Raw genomic sequence first — 21,774 nt, 5'->3', positions numbered from 1 at the left:
AAGGCTTCTTGGAGAAGATATGCCTTAAAATAAGGTTTTGAAGTGGGGGAGAGCAATTATTTACCTAATACGAGGAGGGAGGGCATTCCAGGCCAGAGGTAGGATGTGGGCGAGAGGTCGACAGATTTATTGAGCACTCACTGTGTGCAGAGCACTGTATTAAGCACTTGGGAGAGTACAGTATAACAGACCTGGTATATCTATTCCCTGCCCCGAAGGAGCTTACAGTCTAGAGGGAGGAGACTGACATTAATATAAATAAACCGTCTCCCTCTCAGATATCCTAGAAGAAGAGTTTCTCTTTTGATAAGACGTTTGCTCTGAGCAGTGCCAAGCACTTAAAGCCAAAATCCTGCCAGTTCTTTTTCAGAACCTAAGTGGTTAATGCAGAAATGTTAGTTTTTTTGCTGCAAATAAATTGATCAGTATGCAAGACGGTTGTCACTGGCTGAATCATGGTCCACAGTTAAGGTAAACAGATCTGTGATGACATTTTCTGAGCTGAATACAAATGAACTTTCATCTCCTCCCAGAGACTCCTGACATTTCTTACATACGGAAAACGGCTTCTCTCAAGAAGGCTTTGGCACCAAGAGCGAAATATTATCTTTGTTTGATTTCTCTAAAAAGGTACGCCTGTGATCATTAATTCCGTTTCTGTTGGCAGAATGGTTCTGTGGCCGTGAAGGTGGATGTTTATGCTCTGGTTCTGAGAACCCTAGAGTGTGTTCCGGGTTGCAGTTGCTTTGAACTATAAAATACAGGTCTGTTAGTAGTGTTTAAGTTGTCAAATCATCTTGCAGTGATTTGAATGCTGGGTGAGGTTTGGCTTTGACTGGGTTTTTCCCCTCTCAAGAATGTGTGGAATCGCTGGGACAGATGTGTGTGAATCCATTGTGAGGGTTCTAGGGGTAATATTCTTCCTGATCTTTTCATCCGCAAAGCCCCGATTCGGTTTTTCCAAGTTGCTTGTCTCTGCCGATGTTTCTCTGGAAATTCTGCAGAATATGGCCGCGTGGAGAATGGGTCTGAAGCTCAACGGGGAAGATTTTAACCATTTTCCTCTGAATGCTAAAGTAGTTTGCCAAGTTCCTCACTAGGACTGTTTTTAAAACACCAGTTAAAAGCATTTGCGGTGCTTTTTTTTTTTCAAATCCGGGTGGTCTGTCCTATTTTAACGCATCCCGTCCCGCTTGGGAATGTAAGATGGGGCTGGTTGGGATTTTAGTCAGTACCGCGGTCGACGGCAACAGATCTTTTATCCGCATCAAAACACCTGACATCTGATAAATTGACTCTCGGTAATCCCAGCTTCGGTTTTAACTAAGAAAAACTTACATATGGGAGAAAGGGGAATCACGCTGGCTGTCGTGGGAGCTAGTCAGTTTTGCTTTGCTCCCAGCATGGAGAGGAAGAGAGAAAGGTGTGGGTAATTCAGGGAATGAGGACTTTGTTGGCTGCAATTGGGAAATAGCTAGTTCCATATTGCTTCCAGTGGGGAGAGGTACAGGAAGTTGTGTGCAGCTGAGGGAGAGGGGAATTAGGCGTCTATAGTGGGAGCTAGTCAATTCTGCTTTGCTCTCAACATAGAGCTGTCTGCCTCTGGTCTGGAACACCCTCCCTTCTCCAGTCCGACAGACAATGACTCTCCCGCCTTTCAAAGCCTTATCGAAGGCACATCTCCTCCGGGAGGTCTTCCCTGACTAAGCCCTCCTTTCCGCTTCTCCCACTCCCTTCTGCATCGCCCTGACTTGCTTCCTTTATTCATCCCCACCTCCCAGCCCCACAGCACTTACGTCCATATCTGTCATTTACTGATTTCTGTTCACGTCTGTTTCCCTCTCTAGACTGTAAACTCGTTGTGGGCCGGGAATATGTCTGTTTATTGTTATATTGTACTCTCCCAAGTGCTTAGTTCAGTGTTCTGCACACAATAAGCGCTCAAAAATGTGAATGAATAAATGAAAGAAGGGTGTGGGCAGTCCAAGACTGCCAGGTGCCTGCAGGAGAAACCGCAAACCTGAGATGGATTGGGATATCAAATTCTCATGGAGCCAGAAATCCTGGAATGAGCCAAAGGAAGAGAGTTAGGAATAACAGAAAATCAGGGATCCTTAATGGCGGGCGATGCTTGAGTGCTTTTTTTTTAAAAAAAATTTCAAATGACAAAGCATGCCAGAAGTCAAGTAGAAATACAACATTTTCCTTTAATTCTCCAACCTAAGCCATGCTTTTTCTTTGCCCTAGAGGTACTGGGTTGAACAATCTCTATAGCTTGAGCTACAGTCATGCCTTCACATTTTGGTCATGTTTCTGTTCCTTAAAGCGTCTCCTCATTGATGGTGGGAGGCATATCCGGGAGTTTTATCTGTGGAAGAACCTCACTGACCTTTGATTAATTGACCAATGGCATTTACTAAGCACTGACTGTTTGCAAAGCACTGTACTAAGCACTTGGGAGAGGACAATGCAACAGAGTTGGTAGACACATTCCTTGCCCACAGTGAGCATGTAGTCTAGAGGGGGAAGAAGACATTAATATAAGTAAACAAATTACAACTATTTACGTAGATGCTGTGGGGCTAAGGGTGGGCTGGCTACCAAACTCCCAAAAGGGTGATGCAGAAGGAGGAGGGAATAAAACTGTGAGTCTCATGTGGGACACAGACTGTATTCAACCTGATTAGGTTGTTGAATGAAGGAAAGGGGAGCAGGAAGAGGGGGTAAGACCGTGAGCCCCATGTGGGATATGCATTGCGTCCAACCTGCGTGCCTTGAATCTTTCCCAGCATTTGGTACAATGCCTGGCCTGTAGTAAGCGCTTAATAAATACCATAAAAAAGAGGGACAGGGAATGAAAACTTAGTCTTTGGTAAGCTAGTGCTTTGGCAGGGAATGTATCTACCGACTCTGTTATATTGTACTTTCCCTCCAAAGCGCTTTGCACAGTGCTCTGCACTCAATAAGCACTCAATAAATACAATTGATTGACTTGATGATAATAATAATTATTATTATGGTATCTGTTAAGCACTTACTATGTGCCACGCACTGTTCTAAGCACTGGGGTAGATACAAGGTGATCAGGTTGTCCTGCATAGGGCCCACAGCCTTATAATAATAATAATAATAATAATAATGGCATTTGTTAAGCACTTACTATGTTCTAAGCGCTGGGGAAATACAAGGTGATCAGGTTGTCTCATGTAGGGCTCACAGTCTTCATCCCTATTTTACAGATGAGGGAACTGAGGCACAGAGAAGTTAAGTGACTTGCCCAAGGTCACACAGCAGACATGTGGAGGAGCCGGGATTCGAACCCATGAGCTCTGACTCCAAAGCCCCGGCTCTTTCCACTAGACCGTTCTGCCTCTCTAGGCCAGGCTGCGTCTCTGACTTAGCTGGGGAAGACCGCTTGGAGGAAACTTGATTTTAAGAAGGTGGGGCCGTGACTTGGATTCGAACTGAGGTTGGTGCAGTTGTCGCTGGGGTGAGGATGGTTCGTTGTGTGCACTCTTCAGGGGGGCTGGAACAGAAGGAAAAGTCCTTTGTCTGGGGGCTTAAAGGACTGCCATCATGATCACGGTGTATTTACTGATGTGCTTCACCTCCTCACTCCTTGTCCACCCACGTTCACCCCGCGGCTGGCTTTTTCCAAAAGGTGGATGGTGGCAGAGGGGGAGAAAGAGGGGTGATGGGGAGTGGTCTCCCCTCCCCTGCCCCTGTCAAAGTGACAACCTATAATCCCAACCAGGTAGCATCTCCCCCTTCTAGACTGTGAGCCCGCTGTTGGGTAGGGACCATCTCTATATGTTGCCAACTTGTACTTCCCAAGCTCTTAGTACAGTGCTCTGCACACAGTAAGTGCTCAATAAATACGACTGAATGAATGAATGAATCTCTACCCGAGCAAATACACCTCAGTTCCTCAGACAGTTCTGATTCATCTCCATTTCACCTCTCCTCCAAATTGCCTCATCCCCCAATCCACTTTTCCCCCTCCATTCCCTCTGCACCGAATTCTCTTCCCCAACCAGGAGATCAAAAACAGTCTTCCAGCTGGCACTGAGAAGCGGAGAAGCAGTGTGTCTCAATGGATAGAGCATTGGGAGTCAAGAAGGACCCGGGTTCTAATAATGGCTTCCTCCACTTGTCTGCTGTGTGGCCGTGAGCAAGTTGCTTCTCTTCTCTGGGCGTCAGTTAAACAGTCTGTAAAAGGGAATGAAGACAGTGAGCCCCATGTGGGACAGGGACTGTAATCCAACTTGATTTGTCTATAGCCACCCCAGCGCTTTGTACCATGCCTGGTGCATAGTAAGCACTTAAATATCACAATGATTATAATTATAATCATTATTATTATTATTTACTGAGATGAAGAGCTAGGCGTTGGGGCCATGTTTGGCACTGGTGATTAGCACCTATTTGTGTTCAACACAATGCCCCTTGGGTGGGCTAAGATAAAGGCAGTAGATATTTAAAAGGAACCAACCCATAACCCCAAACCTTTAGGATATGCAGTCTGTTCCGCACCACTCCTCACAATTTAAAGGGTAGTGTCATTCATCCACGGGTTGTCGGCGATATAGACGAGATGGAGGCACAGTGAAAAGTTTAGCATTTGAGAAACCAAGTTTGTCGGCCGGGTTGTGTTAGGAGAGAAGCGGGGTGAGGTAAGAGGGGATTGAGTGCTCTAAAGCCATTGATGAGTTTTTATTTAATAAGGAGGGGGGTGGGCAGTTTTTTGAGGAGTGGGGAGACATGTCCTGAACGTTGTTGTAGAAAAATAATCCGGGCAGCAGAGTGAACTATGGACTGGAGTGGGGAGAGACAGGAGGCTGGGAGGCCAGCAAGGAGGCTGATGCAGTAATCTAAGTGGGATAGGATGAATGATTGTATTAATGTGGTTGCAGTTTGGATGGAGAGGAAAGGGCAGATTTTAGCAATGTTGTGAAGGTGGGACCGACAGGATTTAGTGACGGATTGAATATGTGGGTTGAATGAGATAGAGGAGTCAAGGATAATGCCAAGGTGAGGGGCTTGTGTGACAGGAAGGAGGGTGGTGCCATCTATCATGATGGGAGAGTCAGGGGGTGGACCGGGTTTGGTTAAGAGCCAGATCTGCCAGCACGGAAGAACACTAAGCAGGGGCCAAGTTGGTAAGGGCAAGGCTTGGGGGTGTGACTTGGAGGTTGCCTAAATTCAGCCCCCTTCCCCAAACAAAGATATGGCTCCTGGGCTGAAGCTTTGTTAGCCCCATATTAACCCGATCCTGCCTGCAGCCCGAGGCACAGAAGAGATGCAGTGTGGCCTAGGAGATAGAGCACAGGCCTGAAAGTCAGGAGGGCCTGGGTTCTAATCCCTGCTCTGCCACATCTGCTGTGTGACCTTGGGTAAGTCACTCCGTGCCTCCATTCTCTCATCTGTAAAATAGGGATTGAGACCGTGAGCCGCGCTTGGCACAGGATCTCTGTCCATGCTGATAATCTTGTATCGACCCTAGTGCTTAGTACAGTGACCGGCACGTAGTAAACGCTTAACAAATACCATAAAAAGAAAAGACCTGCCGCACCCTAGAAAAACCACCGCTGGAACGTCACCCGTGGACTGGATCAGCTTGGACCCTAGAAGACCCCAGGTGGGCTGCAGAATCCCAGATCTGGCTTTCGGGATGTTCTCCGGTTCTGGAATTTATATTAATGCCTGTCTCCCTCTGTAGATTTAGATTTGGATTTGCACTTAGATTTGCAGCTCCGATTCATTCCCCCTCCCAGCCCCGCAGCACTTACGTCCATATCCGTAGTTTATTTATTTCTGTTAATGTCTGTCTCCCCCACTAGTCTGTAGGGCAGGGAACACATCTACCAACTCTGTTACACTGTACTCTCCCAAATGCTTAGTACAGTGCTCTGCACACAGTAAGGGCTCAGTGAATATGATTGATTGATAGATTGTGACCTGGAGAAGCAGCATGGAACAGTGGATAGAGCATGGGCTTGGGAGTTGGAAGGTCATGGGTTCTAATACCTCAGTTGTCCACCAATTGTCGGCTGTGTGACCAAGGGCAAGTCACTTCACTTCTCTGGGCCTCAGTTACTTCAACTGTAAAATGGGGATTAAGACTGCGAGCCCCATATGCAACAGGGACTGCGTCTAACCTGATTACCTTGTACCTACCCCAGCGCTTAGAACAGTGTTTGACCCATAGTAAGCACTTAACAAATACCATCATTATTATTATTATTCTTGTTGTTATTAGAGTGACAGCCCAAACAGGTCAGGCAGAAAGGGCAGAATTCCTTAAAGTGTGCTGGACCTATTCCAGACCTATGTTGTTTATTATTATTAATAGTAACAATAATAATAATATTTAAGCACTTACTATGTGCCAAGCCCTATTCTGAGCACTGGGGGAGATGCCAGTGTCTGAACTGCTGTGCTCAGCTGAAGCTCCGCTCCCTGCAGTCTTCTATACTGTAAGCCCACTGTTGGGTAGGGACCGTCTCTATATATTCCCAACTTGTACTTCCCAAGCGCTTAGTACAGTACTCTGCACACAGTAAGTGCTCAATAAATACGATTGAATGAATGAATGAATGAATGCAGACTGCAGGGGGAACGAGAAAGTCGTCAGTTCTGGGTTCACTCGCCTCCTGCCATGACAACTCCATTCCTTTTAGACTGTGAGCCCACTGTTGGGTAGGGACTGTCTCTATATGTTGCCAACTTGTACTTCCCAAGAGCTTAGTACAGTGCTCTGCACACAGTAAGTGCTCAATAAATACGACTGATGATGATTCCGTCTTAACCTCAGATATGAATTCATTTAACCAATCGATCAGTAGTATTTAGTAAGTGCTTACTGTGTGAAGAGTACTTTACTAAGCGCTTGGGAGGGTTCAGTTCAACAGAGTTGGTGGACACGATTAAAGTGTAGCGGAGGAGCTGACTATGTAGTAGAGGAGCTTATGATCAGGCGGAGGAGTTTACAATATAGCAGAGAAGCTTACAGTCTAGCAAAAGAGCATACATTCTAGTGGATGAATTTAGAGTCCAGCAGAGGAGCTGATGGTCTAATGGAAGAGCTTACAGTCCAGCAGAAGAATTTAGTGGAGAGGAGGAACTTACAGTCTAATGGAGGTACATTCTAGTGAAGGAATTTACAATCTAGCACAGAAACTTACATTCTAGTGGAGGAGTTTACAGTCTTTTGAGGAAATGTACAGTCCAGCAGAAGAGCTTACAGTCTGATGAAGGAGTTTACAGTCTAGTGGAGGAGTTTACAGTCTACTGAGGGAATTAAAGTCTAGCAGAAGAGCTTACAGTCTAGCGGAAGAGCGGACAGTCTAGTGGAAAAACTTAGCTTAATGGAGGAGCACATAGCCTGGCGGAGGTGCTTACAGTCTCACGGAGGAGTGACAATCTAGTGAAGGAGCTTTTAGTCTTGTGGAAAAGCTTACAGTCGAGTGAAGGAGGATACAGTCTAGCAGAAGAGCATATAGTTTGGAGAAGAGCTTACAGTCTAGCGGAGGAGTTTACAGTCTAGTGGAAGAGCTTACAGTCTAATGGAGGAACTTACAATCTGGCGGAGGAATTTACAGTCTAGCGGAAGAATTTATATTCTAGTGGAGCAGCTTACAGTAATAACCATAAAAATGATGATAGTATTTGTTAAGCGCTTACTATGTGCCAAACACTATTCTAAGCAATGGACACTGTTCTAAGCACTGGCTACAGTCTAACCGAAGAGCTTACAGTCTAGCAGAGGAGCATAAAGTCTATTATTATTATTATCAAGTGCTGTCGAGTCATTTCTGATTCATAGCTACAGTCTACTGGGGCTGAATTGAACCGGGGCTAATTGTCAGCTGTGTGACTTTGGGCAAGTCACTTAACTTCTCTGGGCCTCAGTTACCTCATCTGTAAAATGGGGGCTAAGATTGTGAGCTCCCCGTGGGACAATCTGATCACCTTGTAACCTCCCCAAGTGCTTAGAACAGTGCTTTGCGCATAGTAAGCGCTTAATAAATGCCATCATTATTATTATTATTAGAGCTGAACTATGCAGAGCTTCAAGAAGTAGTGAATCAGACGGTTCTCATCTCCTTGGTCTTTTCTCTGGACTAACACTTCCCTCACACCCACTTTCCTCCACCCCTCTACGCACACAATTAACTTTCCATGCATAGGACTCTGTACTACCAGATTGCCGGCTATGTGCTCTGGGACTTAGTGCAGTTATTTTGTATTCATAGGCGAAAGCAGCCAACATTTAGCAATCTTCAAATGTAAATGCATCGCGAAGAAGTGGCTTTGTTCAGAATGTATTAAACACGCTAAATCGATCCGACTTATTAATAATAGACAATGTATGCCTTCTTGCGGAAATTACAGATTAACTGCAGCTGATCATCTCCTTGATGCTCACCAAGGTTGAAGATATTCAATTGGCCGACTTAAAGGATCAAATGACTTTCAGCTGTTGCCACAGCCTTTTTAGAAGAGCGGGAGTGATCCGAAGGAACCCTTCTCAATTTCAGAGATGTTTTCAGTCGTAGCGGGCTCAGCAAACACGTGCTTTAATCCGCGGTCGAGCCTTGATGTTTGCGAAGAAAGGAATGAGCAGGAGAAGCTTCTGCTTTAGGTGTATGGAAGTGTCTGCATGCAGTCCGTGCAGATTCCGTGAATTCACAGGTTTAACGTGCTGCATGTAGAGAGGCTGTAGGTGTTGAGAGGAATACCTGCTGATGTCCGACACTGGAGCCAAGACAAGAAAGCAGCTCCTCCTCAGGTAGACTACCGCAGACTGTGACCCTGAGGGCCAGGCCAAAATTAGGTCAAATTTAAGAAACAAATCATGCTAGAGTCAGAGAAACAGTATGGCCCAGGGGATAGAGCACGGGCCTGGGAGCCCGACGGACCTGGGCTCTTATTCTGGCTCTGCCACTTGTCTGCTGTGTGACTTTGGGCAAGTCACTTTGCTTCTCTGTGCCTCATCTGTCCAATGGGGATTAAGACTCTGAGCCCCAAGCGAGGCAGGGACTGTGTCCAACCCAATTTGCTTGTATCCACCCCAGCACTTAGTACAGTGTCCGGCACATAGTAAGTGCTTAACAAACACCACCATTACATTGGGTGAGCTCGCTGTGGGCAGGGATTGTTTCTTTGTTGCTCTATTGTACTTCCCAAGTACTTAGTACAGTGCTTTGCACACAGTAAGCACTCAGTAAATACGATCGAAAAAATGAATGAGTGAACGAACGAATTGGGCATGGCCTACTTTTGGCTCCTTCAGGATGTTGGTGCAACTGGGCTTCACACTCTTCTTGACAAAGGCCTTAGCCAAAGTTGGAAGAGTTGTCCTAATTTTAAAAATAGAATCTCTCATGCAGCTTCCTTCCTCCCCGCTGCTCCTGACAGGCCAGCCCTGTAGTCACCTCAGCCTGTAATCACCTCAGCCCCAGGGAGCCAAGCCATGTCAAACCTGGGCTGGGCAGAGGCTGAGGAGGGGGTGGTCACCATTTTGCGTATCTGTCCTGTCAGCTGTGGGGCCAGGGTAGCTTGGGCTGAAGGGAAACCTCCTGCAGGGAAGTGGAGTTGGGCAAGGAGTCTCGGACGTTCAGGGTAAAAATAGCCCATGGGTTGGGTTTCATCACGGGCATGAACCAGCCTGGATGGGGGAGCAGGTTTGGGTTGGCGCTCAGGAGATCAGAGTCTGGAAGCCCATACGTGGATCTTTAAGAGAACGGGAGAGTTTTTTTATGTTATCTATTAAGTGCTTCCTATGTGCCAGGTACTGTACTAAGCATTGGGGTAGATATTGGCGCTCAAGGGATCAGAATCTGGAAGCCCATACATGGATCTTTAAGAGAACGGGAGAGTTTTTTTTTATGTTATCTATTAAGTGCTTCCCACTTGCCAGGTACTGTACTAAGCACTGGGGTAGATACAGAATGATCAGGTTGAATAGAGTTGGAAGCAGCATGGCCTAGTGGATAGAGGACGGGTCTGGGAATCAAAAGATAATAATAATAATTATGATATTTGTTAAATGCTTACTATGTGCCAGGCACTGTTCTAAGCACTGGTGTAGATACAAGATAATAGGGTTGGACACAGTCCCTGTCGCACATAGGACTCACAGTCTTAATCCCTATTTTACAGATGAGGAAACTGAGGCCCAGAAGTTAAGTTACTTGCCCAAGGTCACACAGCAGACAAATGGCAGAGCTGGGATTAGAACCCAAGACCTTCTGATTCTCAGGCCCATGCTCAATTCACTATGCCTTGCTGCTTCTCAGTAGGGAGAGTGGGAACCTATATCAACTTGGAAGGGGATTGAGAGGAACGACTGGAAGATGGGAGGTTAAAGGGTTCCTCTGTTCACCATCTCAGTGGCCCTCAGAGAAAGGAGGGTGCTTTCCAGCTCCTGCCCTACTTGTCTGCTGTGTGACCTTGGTTAAGTCACTTAACTTCTCTGGGCCTCAGTTACCACTCTGTACTTTGCGCTGGGGTGGATGCAAGCAGATCGAGTTGGACAGAGCTCCTGCATCTCATGGGGCTCACAGCCTCCATCCCCGTTTTACAGATGAGGGAACCTGAGGCCCAGAGAAGTGAAGCAACTCGCCCAAGATCACCCAGCAGATAGGTGGCAGAGCCGGAATTAAAACCCAGATCCTTCCGAGTCCCAGGCTCGGGCTCGATCCACTAGGCCATGCTGCATCTCCAGTAACTTCCATTGGAAGAGCGAGGCTGAGCGGGCACAGCAGAGGTTTTTATACCAGGCCCAGCGCATGTAGAGGCCAGTAGGAATTTCCTCAGCCGTGGTATGAGGGCTGGGCCGCTTTTTTTACTCAGCTGTGCTAGAAGCGAGGGGCCAAGAGCCCCCTGGCAATAGATTTTCTAGCAGGCCCGGTGCGGGCAGAGCATGTTGGGTGCAGACAGCTCCAGAGGGAGGGTCGGTGGGAGGGCGTGAATTTCACTCAGCTACAATGGGAAGAGGGAGATGAGGAGCCACAGCAGCAGGAGCTAGTAGATCAAGCCTGGGGTGCCCAGGGCACACTGGGAGCCAGTGGGAAATTCATTCATTCATTCAATCGTACTGTGTGCAGAGCACTGTACTAAGTGCTTGGAAGTACAAGTTGGCAACATATAGAGATGGTCCCTACCCAACAGCGGGCTCACAGTCTAGAAGTTCCTCAGCCACGGTGCTAGGGCCGCGGCCACAATCCTGGCTGCTTGTTTTCACTCAACTGTGATAGAAGTAAAGGGCCAAGGGCCCACCACACTAGCTTTTGTACCAGGCCTGGGGCACCCAGAACGTGCTGGGGGCTGGCAGAGAGTTCCCTCAGCTGTCATATGAGGTCTGGGTCTCTGGCGCTGTTTTCACTCAGTTGTGATAGAAGCAAGGGGCTGAGGGCCCACCACAGTGGCTTTCTATACTGGGCCCGGTGGGCACAGAACATGCTGGGGGCACGCAGAGAATTCCTCAGCTGCAGCGTGAGAGGCACCAATTTCACTCAACTACAGTGGAAGAGACAGGGCGAGGAGCCACAGCAGTTTGCAGACGGCGCCCAGGGCACGGCAGGAAGTTCCTCTGTCATGGTACAAGGGCCGGGACTGGGTAATGGGCGTTGATTTCATTTAGCTGTGTTAGAAGTGAAGGGCTGAGGGTCCACCACAGTAGCTTTTATACTGGGCCTGGTGCGCCAGAGCATGCTGGGGACAGACAGAGAGTTCCCTCAGCTGGGGTCTCTGGTGCTGTTTTCACTCTGCTGCGATAGAAGCGAGGAGCCGAAGAAGGCCCAACGCAGTGGCTTTTTATACTGGGTCCGGTGGGCACAGACCATGCTGGGGGCAAGCTGATAATTCCTCAGCTGCAGTGCGAGGGACGGGCAAGTTGGGCATGGATTTCACTCAGCTATGAAGGAAGAGATGGGGTGAGTCGCCCCAGCAACAGCTGGTTAACCGGGTCCAGGGGGCACAAGTCCTCTTTTCATCCATTCATTCAATCATATTTATTGAGCGCTTACTGTGTGCAGAGCACTGTACTAAGCGCTTGGTAACATATAGAGATGGTCACTACCCAATAGCGGGCTCACAGTCTAGAAGGGGGAAACAGACAACAAAACAACACATATTAACAAAATAAAAGAAATAGAATAGTAAATATGTACAAGTAAAATAGAATAATAAATCTGTCCAAACATATATACAGGTGCTGTGGAGAGAGGAAGGAGGTAGGGTGGGGGGGAATGGGGAGGGGGCTCAGTCTGGGAAGGCCTCCTGGAGGAGGTGAGCTCTCAGTAGACCCTCCCTCCACCAGCCTGGGCTCTAGCTCCAGCCCGATCCTAGGGGGGAAACATTAATTCAATTGTATTTATTGAGCACTTATTGTGTGCAGAGCACTGTACTAAGTGCTTGGGAAGTACAAGTTGGCAACATATAGAAACGGTCCCTACCCAGCAGCGGGCTCACAGTCTAGAAGCTGTTCTAAGAGCTGGGGAGGTTACAAGGTAATCAGGACCTTTCAGTTTCCTGTGACACTGAGGGACACGCTGTTTTTCCGGAAACACTGCCCAACCTCGGTCTTGACAGCATTCTGTGGTTCTCCTGCCTCTGTGGCAGGTGCTTCTGGGTAGCAGTAGTAAGCAGCGTGGCTCAGTGGAAAGAGCACGGGCTTTGGAGTCAGAGGTCATGGGTTCAAATCCCGGCTCTGCCAACTGTCAGCTGTGTGACTTTGGGCAAGTCACTTAACTTCTCTGGGCCTCAGTTACCTCATCTGGAAAATGGGGATTAAAACTGTGAGCCCCCCGTGGTACAACCTGATCACCTTGTAACCTCCCCAGTGCTTAGAACAGTGCTTTGCGCATAGTAAGCGCTTGACAAATGCCATCATTATAATTACTGCATGCGGGGTACTGTACCAAATACTGGGGAAAAACACACAGAGGGAAATTAGATGCAGTCCCTGTTCCTTGGGGGGCTCACAATCTTTCATCACCAACTCTTTCCCTGCCTCCCACTCCTAAATATGGGTGTCCCTCAAGGTTCGGTTCTGGATTCGCTTTGGAAGCAGTGTGGCTTAGTGATTACAGCATGGGCCTGGGAGACTAAAGGACCTGGGTTCTAATCCCCACTCCCCACATGTCTGCTGTGTGACTTTGGGCAAATCACTTAACTTCTCTGGGCCTCAGTTACCTCACCTGTAAAATGGGGATTAAGACTGTGAGCCTCATGTGTGAAAGGGATTGTGTCCAACTTGATTAACTTGTGTCTACCCCAGCGCTTAGAACAGTGCTTGGCCCCTAGGAAGTCCTTAACAAATACCAAAATTTTTTTGTTTTACTCTCCCACTCCTTAAACTATTACCTCCAAATGAGTAACTCCTAGAACTACTTTTTTAGCCTGACCTCTCTCTTTCTCGTTCTCTCTCTCCCTCTCTCCTTCTCTCTCTCTCTCTCTTGTATAATAATAATAATAATAATGATAGCATTTGTTAAGTGCTTACTATGTACAAAGCCCTGTTCCAAGCGCTGGAGGGGGATACAAGGTGATCAGGTTGTCCCACGTGGGGCTCACAGCCTTAACCCCCATTTTACAGATGAGGTAACAGAGGCCCAGAGAAGTGAAGTGACTTGCCCAGAGTCACACAGGGACTGTACTAAACACTGGGGTAGATATAAACTAATTAGTTTGGTCACAATCCATGTCCCACGTGGAGCTCATGGTCTTAATTCCCATTTTACATATGAGGTAACTGAGGCACAGAGGAAGTGAAGTGACTGGCCCAAGGTCACATGGCCGATGAGCAGCAGAGTTGGTATTAGAACCCAGGCCTTCTGACTCTCTTGGGGTCATGCTCTATCCTTTAGGCCATGTTGCTTCCCTGCAATTTAGCATCTCTTTCTGCCTCCAGGACATCTCTGCATGAATGTCCTGTCAACACCTCAACGTGTCCAAACCTGAGCTCCTCAGCTTCCCTACTAAATCCTCTCCTCCACCTAACCTTCCCTTCACAATTGTCAGCGTCTCCCATCTCTCACCTCATCTCTCATATCCGTAACCTTGGCGCTATTGTTGCCATCTCTTTCGTCCCCCATATTCAATCTGTTTTCTGTGTTTGTTGTTGCTTCTTATGGTATTTTTTAAGTGCTTACTGTGTGTCAAGCGCTATTCTCAGCGCTGGGGTAGATAGAAGGTAATCAGGTTGGGCACAGCCCCTGTCCCACGGGGGGCTCACAGTCTTCACCCCCTTTTTTAGGGAGGAGGGAACTGAGGCCCAGAGAAGTGAAGTGACTTGCCCAAGTTTACACAGCAGGCAAGCTGTGGGTGGGTGGGGGGGAAGTTGGAATTCTCTGCTGGTTCTTCTTCCACAGGATTGCCGGAATCTGCTGTTCCCTCTCCATCCACAGTAGCACCACGCTGATCCAGTCAGAGTACATTGCTCTGCACATAGTAAGCGCTCAATAAATACGATTGATGATGACTTGTTACATCCCAATTGGACTACTCCCATCAGCCTCCTCCCTGCCTCCAGTCCGTACTTTGCTGTCCTGCCCAGACCTCTTTTTTAAAACCTCATTCTGTGCACGCCTCCCTAGTTCTCAAGCCCTTTGACAGTTTCTCTCCATTCATGCATTCAATTGTATTTATTGAGCGCTTACTCTGTGCAGAGCACTGTACTAAGCACTTACTAAGCACAGTACTCTCCACATCAAACAGAAGCTCCAGCGTGCCTGGGTTCTAATCCCGGCTCCCACACTTGTCTGCTGTGTGGCCTTGGGCAAGTCATTTCACTTCTCTGGACCTCAATGACCTCATCTGTAAAATGGGGATTGAGATTGTGGGCCCCACGTGGGACAGGGACTGTATCCAGCTCAATTTGCCTGTAATAATAATAATAGCAATAATAATGATGGTATTTGTGAAGCGCTTACTATGTGCGAAGCATTGTTCTAAGCGCTTGGGGGGATACAAGGTGATCAGGTTGTCCCAAGTGGGGCTCACAGTCTTAGTCCCCATTTTACAGATGAGGTAATTGAGGCACAGAGAAGTTAAGTGACTTGCCCGAAGTCACACAGACGACAAGTGGAGGAGTCAGGGTTAGAACACATGACCTCCGACTCCCAAGCCTGTGCTCTTTCCACGAAGCCACGCTGCTTCTGTATCCACCCCAGCACTTACTACTAATAATAATAATGATGGCATTTATTAAGTGCTTACTATGTGCAAAGCACCGTTCTAAGCGCTGGCAATACAGTGCCTGGCACATAGTAAGCGCTTAACAAATACGATTATTATTATTATAAGTAGATAAATATGACTGAATAAGACAGGATATTAATACTAACCCAGGAAGCTTAGTTTTGTGATCGTAGGGGAATTAGAAGCCTTCTGAACATAAATACGATTGAGGCTTAATCTGACGTCCACCAAATGAGTCAGAGGGGCAAATCAAGATGTTCAACAGCAATTTCGAAATGGGATACGAATCCGGTGACACGGAGAAGTCAATAAATGTCAATGACTCATTTTCAGAAATTGCGGCTTTCATTATGTATGGCTGACGAGAGAGAGAGGAATGATCTATCCGTTACATGTGATGCGGGTGAACATTACCATTGTTGTGGAGTTCTGGGATGTCAGCATACAGGATGTGATTATTGTTTTAATTTGTGTGTGTGTGTGTGTGTGTGTGACCTGAGGTCTAGAGTGCTCTCTTTATCCCTGAGTGCCTTTTTGGAAATCAGTTGTTTTATGTCACCTCTGTCATTTCTTCACTCAAATAAGGACTGAGCTAATAAAAGGAAATGATCTAGGAGTCTTTCCTAGGAGCAATAAATAGAAGTTTGCATGAAGTGGATTTGTGGAAGCTACTGCAGAATTCCTGGAAGGAAAAGTGATTTCTGGGCATGGTACATTGCCTTAACAATGAGTCCAACTTCACCCAAGGTGAAGACTATTGTCTGTGGAGGGTTGTATCACCCCTTTCAGGAGACACTACCCATTCATTCATTCATTCAATCGTATTTATTGAGCACTTAAACTGTGTGCAGAGCACTGTACTAAGCGCTTGGGAAGTCCAAGTTGGCAACATATAGAGACGGTCCCTACCCAACAGTGGGCTCACAGTCTAGAAGGGGGAGACAAGAAGCGGACAGAAGGGCATCCAAGTCGCTTGAATGGGACCAGACTTCTATCTCTTTTTTTTTTAAATGGTATTTGTTAAGCACTTACTACAAGTCAGGCACTGTACTAAGTACTGTGAGCCTTCTAGACTGTGAGCCCACTGTTGGGTAGGGACTGTGAGCCCACTGTTGGGTAGGGACCATCTCCATATGTTGCCAACTTGGACTTCCCAAATGTGTAGTACAGTGCTCTGCACACAGTAAGCACTCAATAAATACGATTGAATGAATGAATACTGTAAGTAGTTTTTTTTTAAAGAGTATTAAGTACTCACTTTGTGTCAGGCACTGTACTAGACACTGGGGTGATAATAATAATTGTGGTATTCGTTAAGCACTTATTATGTGCCAAGTCTTTTTACTATGTACTAAGCGCTGGGGTGAATACAAGCAAATCGGGGTAGACACAGTCCCTGTCTCACATGGGGCTCAGAGTCTTAAGCTCCATTTTACAGATGAGGTAACTGAGGCACAGAGAAGTAAAGTAACTTGCCCACGGTCACACAGCAGATAAACTGTGGGACTGCCTGATAACCTTGCATCTACCCCAGCGCTTAGAACAGTGCTTAATACATAATGAGCTCTTAACAAATACCATTATTAGTAGTAGTAGTAGGTGAAAATGTTGTGAGATCCCCCTGGGAAAAACGGAGGGCATATGTGAATTGTAGCTATGCACACACTTATTGAGATGTACTTACAAACTGAAAAAAGATAAACATAATAAACATATACATGCATTTTTATGTAGCTCTATTCATTCAATTGTATGAGTGCTTACTGTGTGTACTGTATTAAGCGCTCTCTGTGCTCACCACACTTTTCTCCATCAGTCAGTGGTATTTATTGAGCGTTTACCCAGGGCTAAACACTTTAAAAAGTTCAATACAATAGAGTTTATAGAGATGATCCCTGCCCTCAGGGAGTTTACAATTTAGTTGGGGAAAAACGGTATGGCCCAGTGAAAAGAGCACGGGTTTGGGAGCCTGGGTTCTAATCCTGGCTCCGCTACTTTTCTGCTCTGTGACCTTGAGCAAGTCATTGCACTTCTCTGTGCCTCAGTTACCTCCTCTGTAAAATGTGGATTAGGATTTTGAGCCCTAGGTGGGACAGGGACTATGTCTGACCTAATTATCTTGTAACTACTGCAGCGCTTGGTACAGTACCTTAGCACATAGTAAGTGCTTAACAAGCAGCAGGATTATTATTATTATTATTACATTAAAATAAATTTCAGGTAGGGAAAGTAGCAGGGTGTAAAGATGATTATGGAGATGTAGTCATTCCTGTAGCTCACTCTCCACTTGTGTGGTCTAGTGCATAGAGCCTGGGAGTCAGAAAGACCTGGCTTCTAATCCTGGCTCTGCCACATGTCTGCTGTGTGACCTTGGGCAAGTCATTTAACTTCTGTGTGTCTCAGTTACCTTATCTGTGAAATGGGGATTAAGACTGGGAGCCCTAAGTGGGGCATGGACCGAGTCCAACCTGATTAGCTCGAATCTTCCCCAGTGCTGAGAACAGTGCTTGACACATAGCGCTTAACAAATACCAGAATTATTATTATTATAAAATTAAAATAGATTCCAGTTAGGGAAAGTGGTGGGGTGTAAAGATGATTATAGCGATATAGGCACCATCTTCCTTCCTGACTCACAAACCTGCAAACTTGGCATTATCCTTGTCTCCTCTCTGTCATTCAACCCATATATTCAATCCGTCACTAAATCCTGTCGGTCTCACCTTCACGACATCTCTAAAACCCTCCCTTTCCCCTCCATCCCAACTGCTACCACGTTAATACAGTCGCTCATCCTATCCCGCCTCGATTCCTGTATCGGCCTCCTTGCTGACCTCCCAGCCTCCTGTCTCTCCCCACTCCAGTCCATCCTTCACTTCGCTGCCCGGCTCATCTTCCCACGGAAACGGTCAGGCCGTGTCACCCTGCTCCTCAAAAAACTCCAGTGGTTGCCCATCCACTCCACATCATCATCATCATCATCATCATCAATTGTATTTATTGAGCGCTTACTATGTGCAGAGCACTGTACTAAGCGCTTGGGAAGTACAAATTGGCAACATATAGAGACAGTCCCTACCCAACAGTGGGCTCACAGTCTAAAAGGGGGAGACAGAGAACAAAACCAAACATACTAACAAAATAAAATAAATAGAATAGATATATACAAATAAAATAAATAAATAAATAGAGTAAAAAAATATGTACAAACATATATACATACATACAGGTGCTGCGGGGAAGGGAAGGAGGTAAGATGGGGGGGATGGAGAAGGGGACGAGGGGGAGAGGAAGGAAGGGGCTCAGTCTGGGAAGGCCTCCTGGAGGAGGTGAGCTCTCAGCAGGGCCTTGAAGGGAGGAAGAGAGCTAGCTTGGCGGAGGGGCAGAGGGAGGGCATTCCGCATCAAACAAAACCTTCTCACAATTGGTTTTAAAGCACTCCACCAATTTACCACTTCCTGCTTCCCCTCACTTCTCTTGTTCTACAGCCCAACCCGCACACTTTGCTCTTCTACTGCCAATCTTCTCACTGGGCCTGTGTCTTGCCTATTTTGCCGCCGACCCCTGGCCCATGTCTTACCTCTGGCTTGAAACGCCCTTCCTCTTCAAATCCTCCAGAAAATTACTCTTCCCCCTTCAAAGCCTTATTGAAGGCACATCTCCTCCAAGAGGTCTTCCCTAAGTCCCACTTTTCCTCATCTCCCACTCCCTTCTGCATCATCCAGACTTGCTCCCTTTGTTCTTCCCCCCTCCCAGCCCCACAGCACTTCTGTACCTATCTGTAATTTTATTTATTTATGTTGATATTTGTCTCCCCCACTCTAGAATGTAAGCTCACCGTGGGCAGGGAATGTGACTGTCTATTGTTGTATTGTCCTCTCCCTAGTGCTTAATACAGTTCCCTGCACACAGTAAGCACTCAATAAATACGATTGAATGAGTGAATGAATGAATATAGTCATTCACATACCTCACTCTGCTCTTTCGACTACACACACGTTTCGAGTTTCTTGTTAGCCTGTGCTGAGTTGCTAACCACACGGTTTTGGTTCTGAATTACAGAAATGGCTTCAGACATTCCGGGATCGGTGACCCTCCCCGTTGCCCCCATGGCAGCGGGACAGGTGAGGATGACAGTGTCCGTGCCTGCTAGAGGAGGAAAAAGGCGATCCGGGTAAGCAACGTCAAACCGTCAAAACTGCAAAATGCCTTGCGTTGAGAAGAGTCCCGCAACCCCAGGTTCTCAACCTTCAAAACCTATCAGAGACCTGTGGCGCTCCTTTCATTTTTGGCTCAAAAGAACGGTTAGAGATGCCTAGATTTTCATTTTTGCCCCCAAATAATGGAGAATCTTGCATCATTCACATAAAAATACACTTGAATATTGTGCGGGGCAATTTGTCAGTTGGATAGTTCCGCCTCGGCTGAGAATACCCTAGTTCACCCTTAAAATGGAGGGCCTGGAACTTTATCTTTTTTCTTTTATGGTATTTAGTAAGTGCTTACTACGTGCCAGGCACTGTTCTAAGCGCTGAGGTAGGTGGGATAGGGACCGTGTCCCACCTGATTAGCTTGTCGCTACCTCAGCTCTTAGAATGGGGCCTGGCACATAGCAAGCGCTTAAGAAATGCCATCATTATTACCGGACAATAATTACGTACCTTCATGTTTCATCCTTCCAGAGAAGGATTCATTCCAGAGAAAGCAGCGTGGCTCAGTGGAAAGAGCCCGGGCTTGGGAGTCAGCGGTCATGGGTTCTAATCCTGGCTCTCCAATTGTCAGCTATGTGACCTTGGGCAAGTCACTTCGCTGAGCCTCAGTTCCCTCATCTGTAAAATGAGGATTAAGACTGTGAGCCCCACATGGGACAGCCTGATCACCTTGTATCCCCCCAGTGCTTAGAACAGTGCACATAGGAAGTGCTTAACAAATTTCATTCATTCATTCAATCGTATTTATTGAGCGCTTACTGTGTGCAGAGCACTGTACTAAGCGCTTGGGAAGTACAAGTTGGCAACATATAGAGACGCTCCCTACCCAACAATGGGCTCACAGTCTCGAAGGGGGAGACAGACAACAACACAAAACATGTGGACAGGTGTCAAGTCATCAGAATAAATAGAAATAAAACTAGATGTACATCATTAACAAAATAACTAGAATAGTAAATATGTACAAGTAAAATAAATAGAGTAATACATCTGTACAAACATATATACAGGTGTGGGGAGGGGAAGGAGGTAGGGTGGAGGGGGATGGGGAGGAGGAGAAGAAAAACAAATGCTATTATTATTATTATTATCCTTAATTGGACTTTGCAGGGTGGGCTCTTGTTTGGATGGCACCACTGAACTGGGAGTTCGTTGGTGAGCCTGTTTAGAAAAGAGAAGCAGCGTGACTTAGTGGCAAGAGCCCGGGCTTTGGATTCAGAGGATGTGGGTTCAAATCCTGGCTCCACCACTTGTCAGCTGTGTGACTTTGGGCAAGTCACTTAACTTCTCTGTGCCTCAGTTACCTCATCTGGAAAATGGGGATTAAGACTGTGAGCCCCCTGTGGAACAACCTGATCACCTTGTAACCTCCCCAGCGCTTAGAACAGTGCTTTGCACATAGTAAGCGTTTAATAAATGCCATCATTATTATCATTATTATTATTATTGTCTGTCGTGTGACCCTGGGCAAGCTCTTTAATTTCCCTGTGCCTCAGTTATCTCATCTTAAAATGGGGGTGAAGACTGTGAGCCCCACATGGGACAACCTGATTACCTTGTATCTACCCCACCACTTAGAACAGTTCTTGGCACATAGTAAGTGCTTAACAAATACCATTATTATTATTATACAAGCTATTCAGATTGGACATAATCCCTTTCCCACGTGGGGCTCACAGTATTCATCCCCATTTTACAGATGAGTGAACTGAGGCCCAGAGAAGTGAAGTCGGTCAGTCGATCGTATTGATTGAGTGCTTACTGTGTGCAGAGCACTGTACTAAGCTCTTGGGAGAGCACAATATATCAATATAACAGACATATTCCCTTCCCACAACGAGCTGAATCGCCCATGGTCACACAGCAGATAAGCGGCAAAGTCGTGACTAGAACCCGGGTCCTTCTGACTCCCAGTATTGTGCTCTATCCACTGGGCCACCTGCTTGACCTCTTTGATTTGTGATGAGCAGGGAATGTGTCTGCTAATCCTGTTGTGCTGTCCTCTCCCGAGCGCTGTGCACAGAGTAAGCACTCAGTAAATCTGATTGATGGATTGATTGATTGATCGATTTAATGGCCATGTGACCCGGGATGGCCCGCACCTACTAAATACGGTACAGCTTGGGCACTCTGGGGAGGTCATTTTTGGCCCAACATGAGGTCTGAATAATAATAATAAATAATGATGGCATTTGTTAAGCGCTTACTATGTGCAAAGCACTGTTCTAAGTGCTGGGGGGGATACAAGGTGATCAGGTTGTCCCACGTGGGGCTCACAGTCTTATTCCCCATTTTACAGATGAGGTCACTGAGGCTCAGAGAAGTGAAGTGACTTGCCCAAGGTCACACAGCAGAC

General features: G+C 46.6%; 1 protein-coding gene across 2 annotated transcripts in view; it reads left to right on the top strand.

Annotated features, from left to right (window-relative positions):
• The first annotated feature begins 409 nt into the window (after positions 1-409).
• The window catches only part of ARNT2 (aryl hydrocarbon receptor nuclear translocator 2), a 202,591-nt gene continuing 181,226 nt past the window's right edge, over positions 410-21,774 (top strand). The window contains exons 1-2 of one of the 2 annotated variants that reach the window (XM_038767479.1): positions 410-471; positions 19,270-19,381. In XM_038767479.1, the coding sequence (XP_038623407.1) occupies positions 19,272-19,381 (110 nt within the window). In that variant the 5' untranslated portion in view covers positions 410-471; positions 19,270-19,271. Of the gene's footprint in view, positions 472-541; positions 631-19,269; positions 19,382-21,774 lie in introns of those variants that run through there. The other variant, XM_038767478.1, reaches the window with a different exon arrangement.

The sequence above is a fragment of the Tachyglossus aculeatus genome, chromosome 26, assembly GCF_015852505.1.
Source record: "Tachyglossus aculeatus isolate mTacAcu1 chromosome 26, mTacAcu1.pri, whole genome shotgun sequence".
Classification (NCBI taxonomy): domain Eukaryota; kingdom Metazoa; phylum Chordata; class Mammalia; order Monotremata; family Tachyglossidae; genus Tachyglossus; species Tachyglossus aculeatus.
The sequence above is the reverse complement of the archived record's forward strand: the minus strand, read 5'-3'. Positions and strand labels throughout refer to the sequence as shown.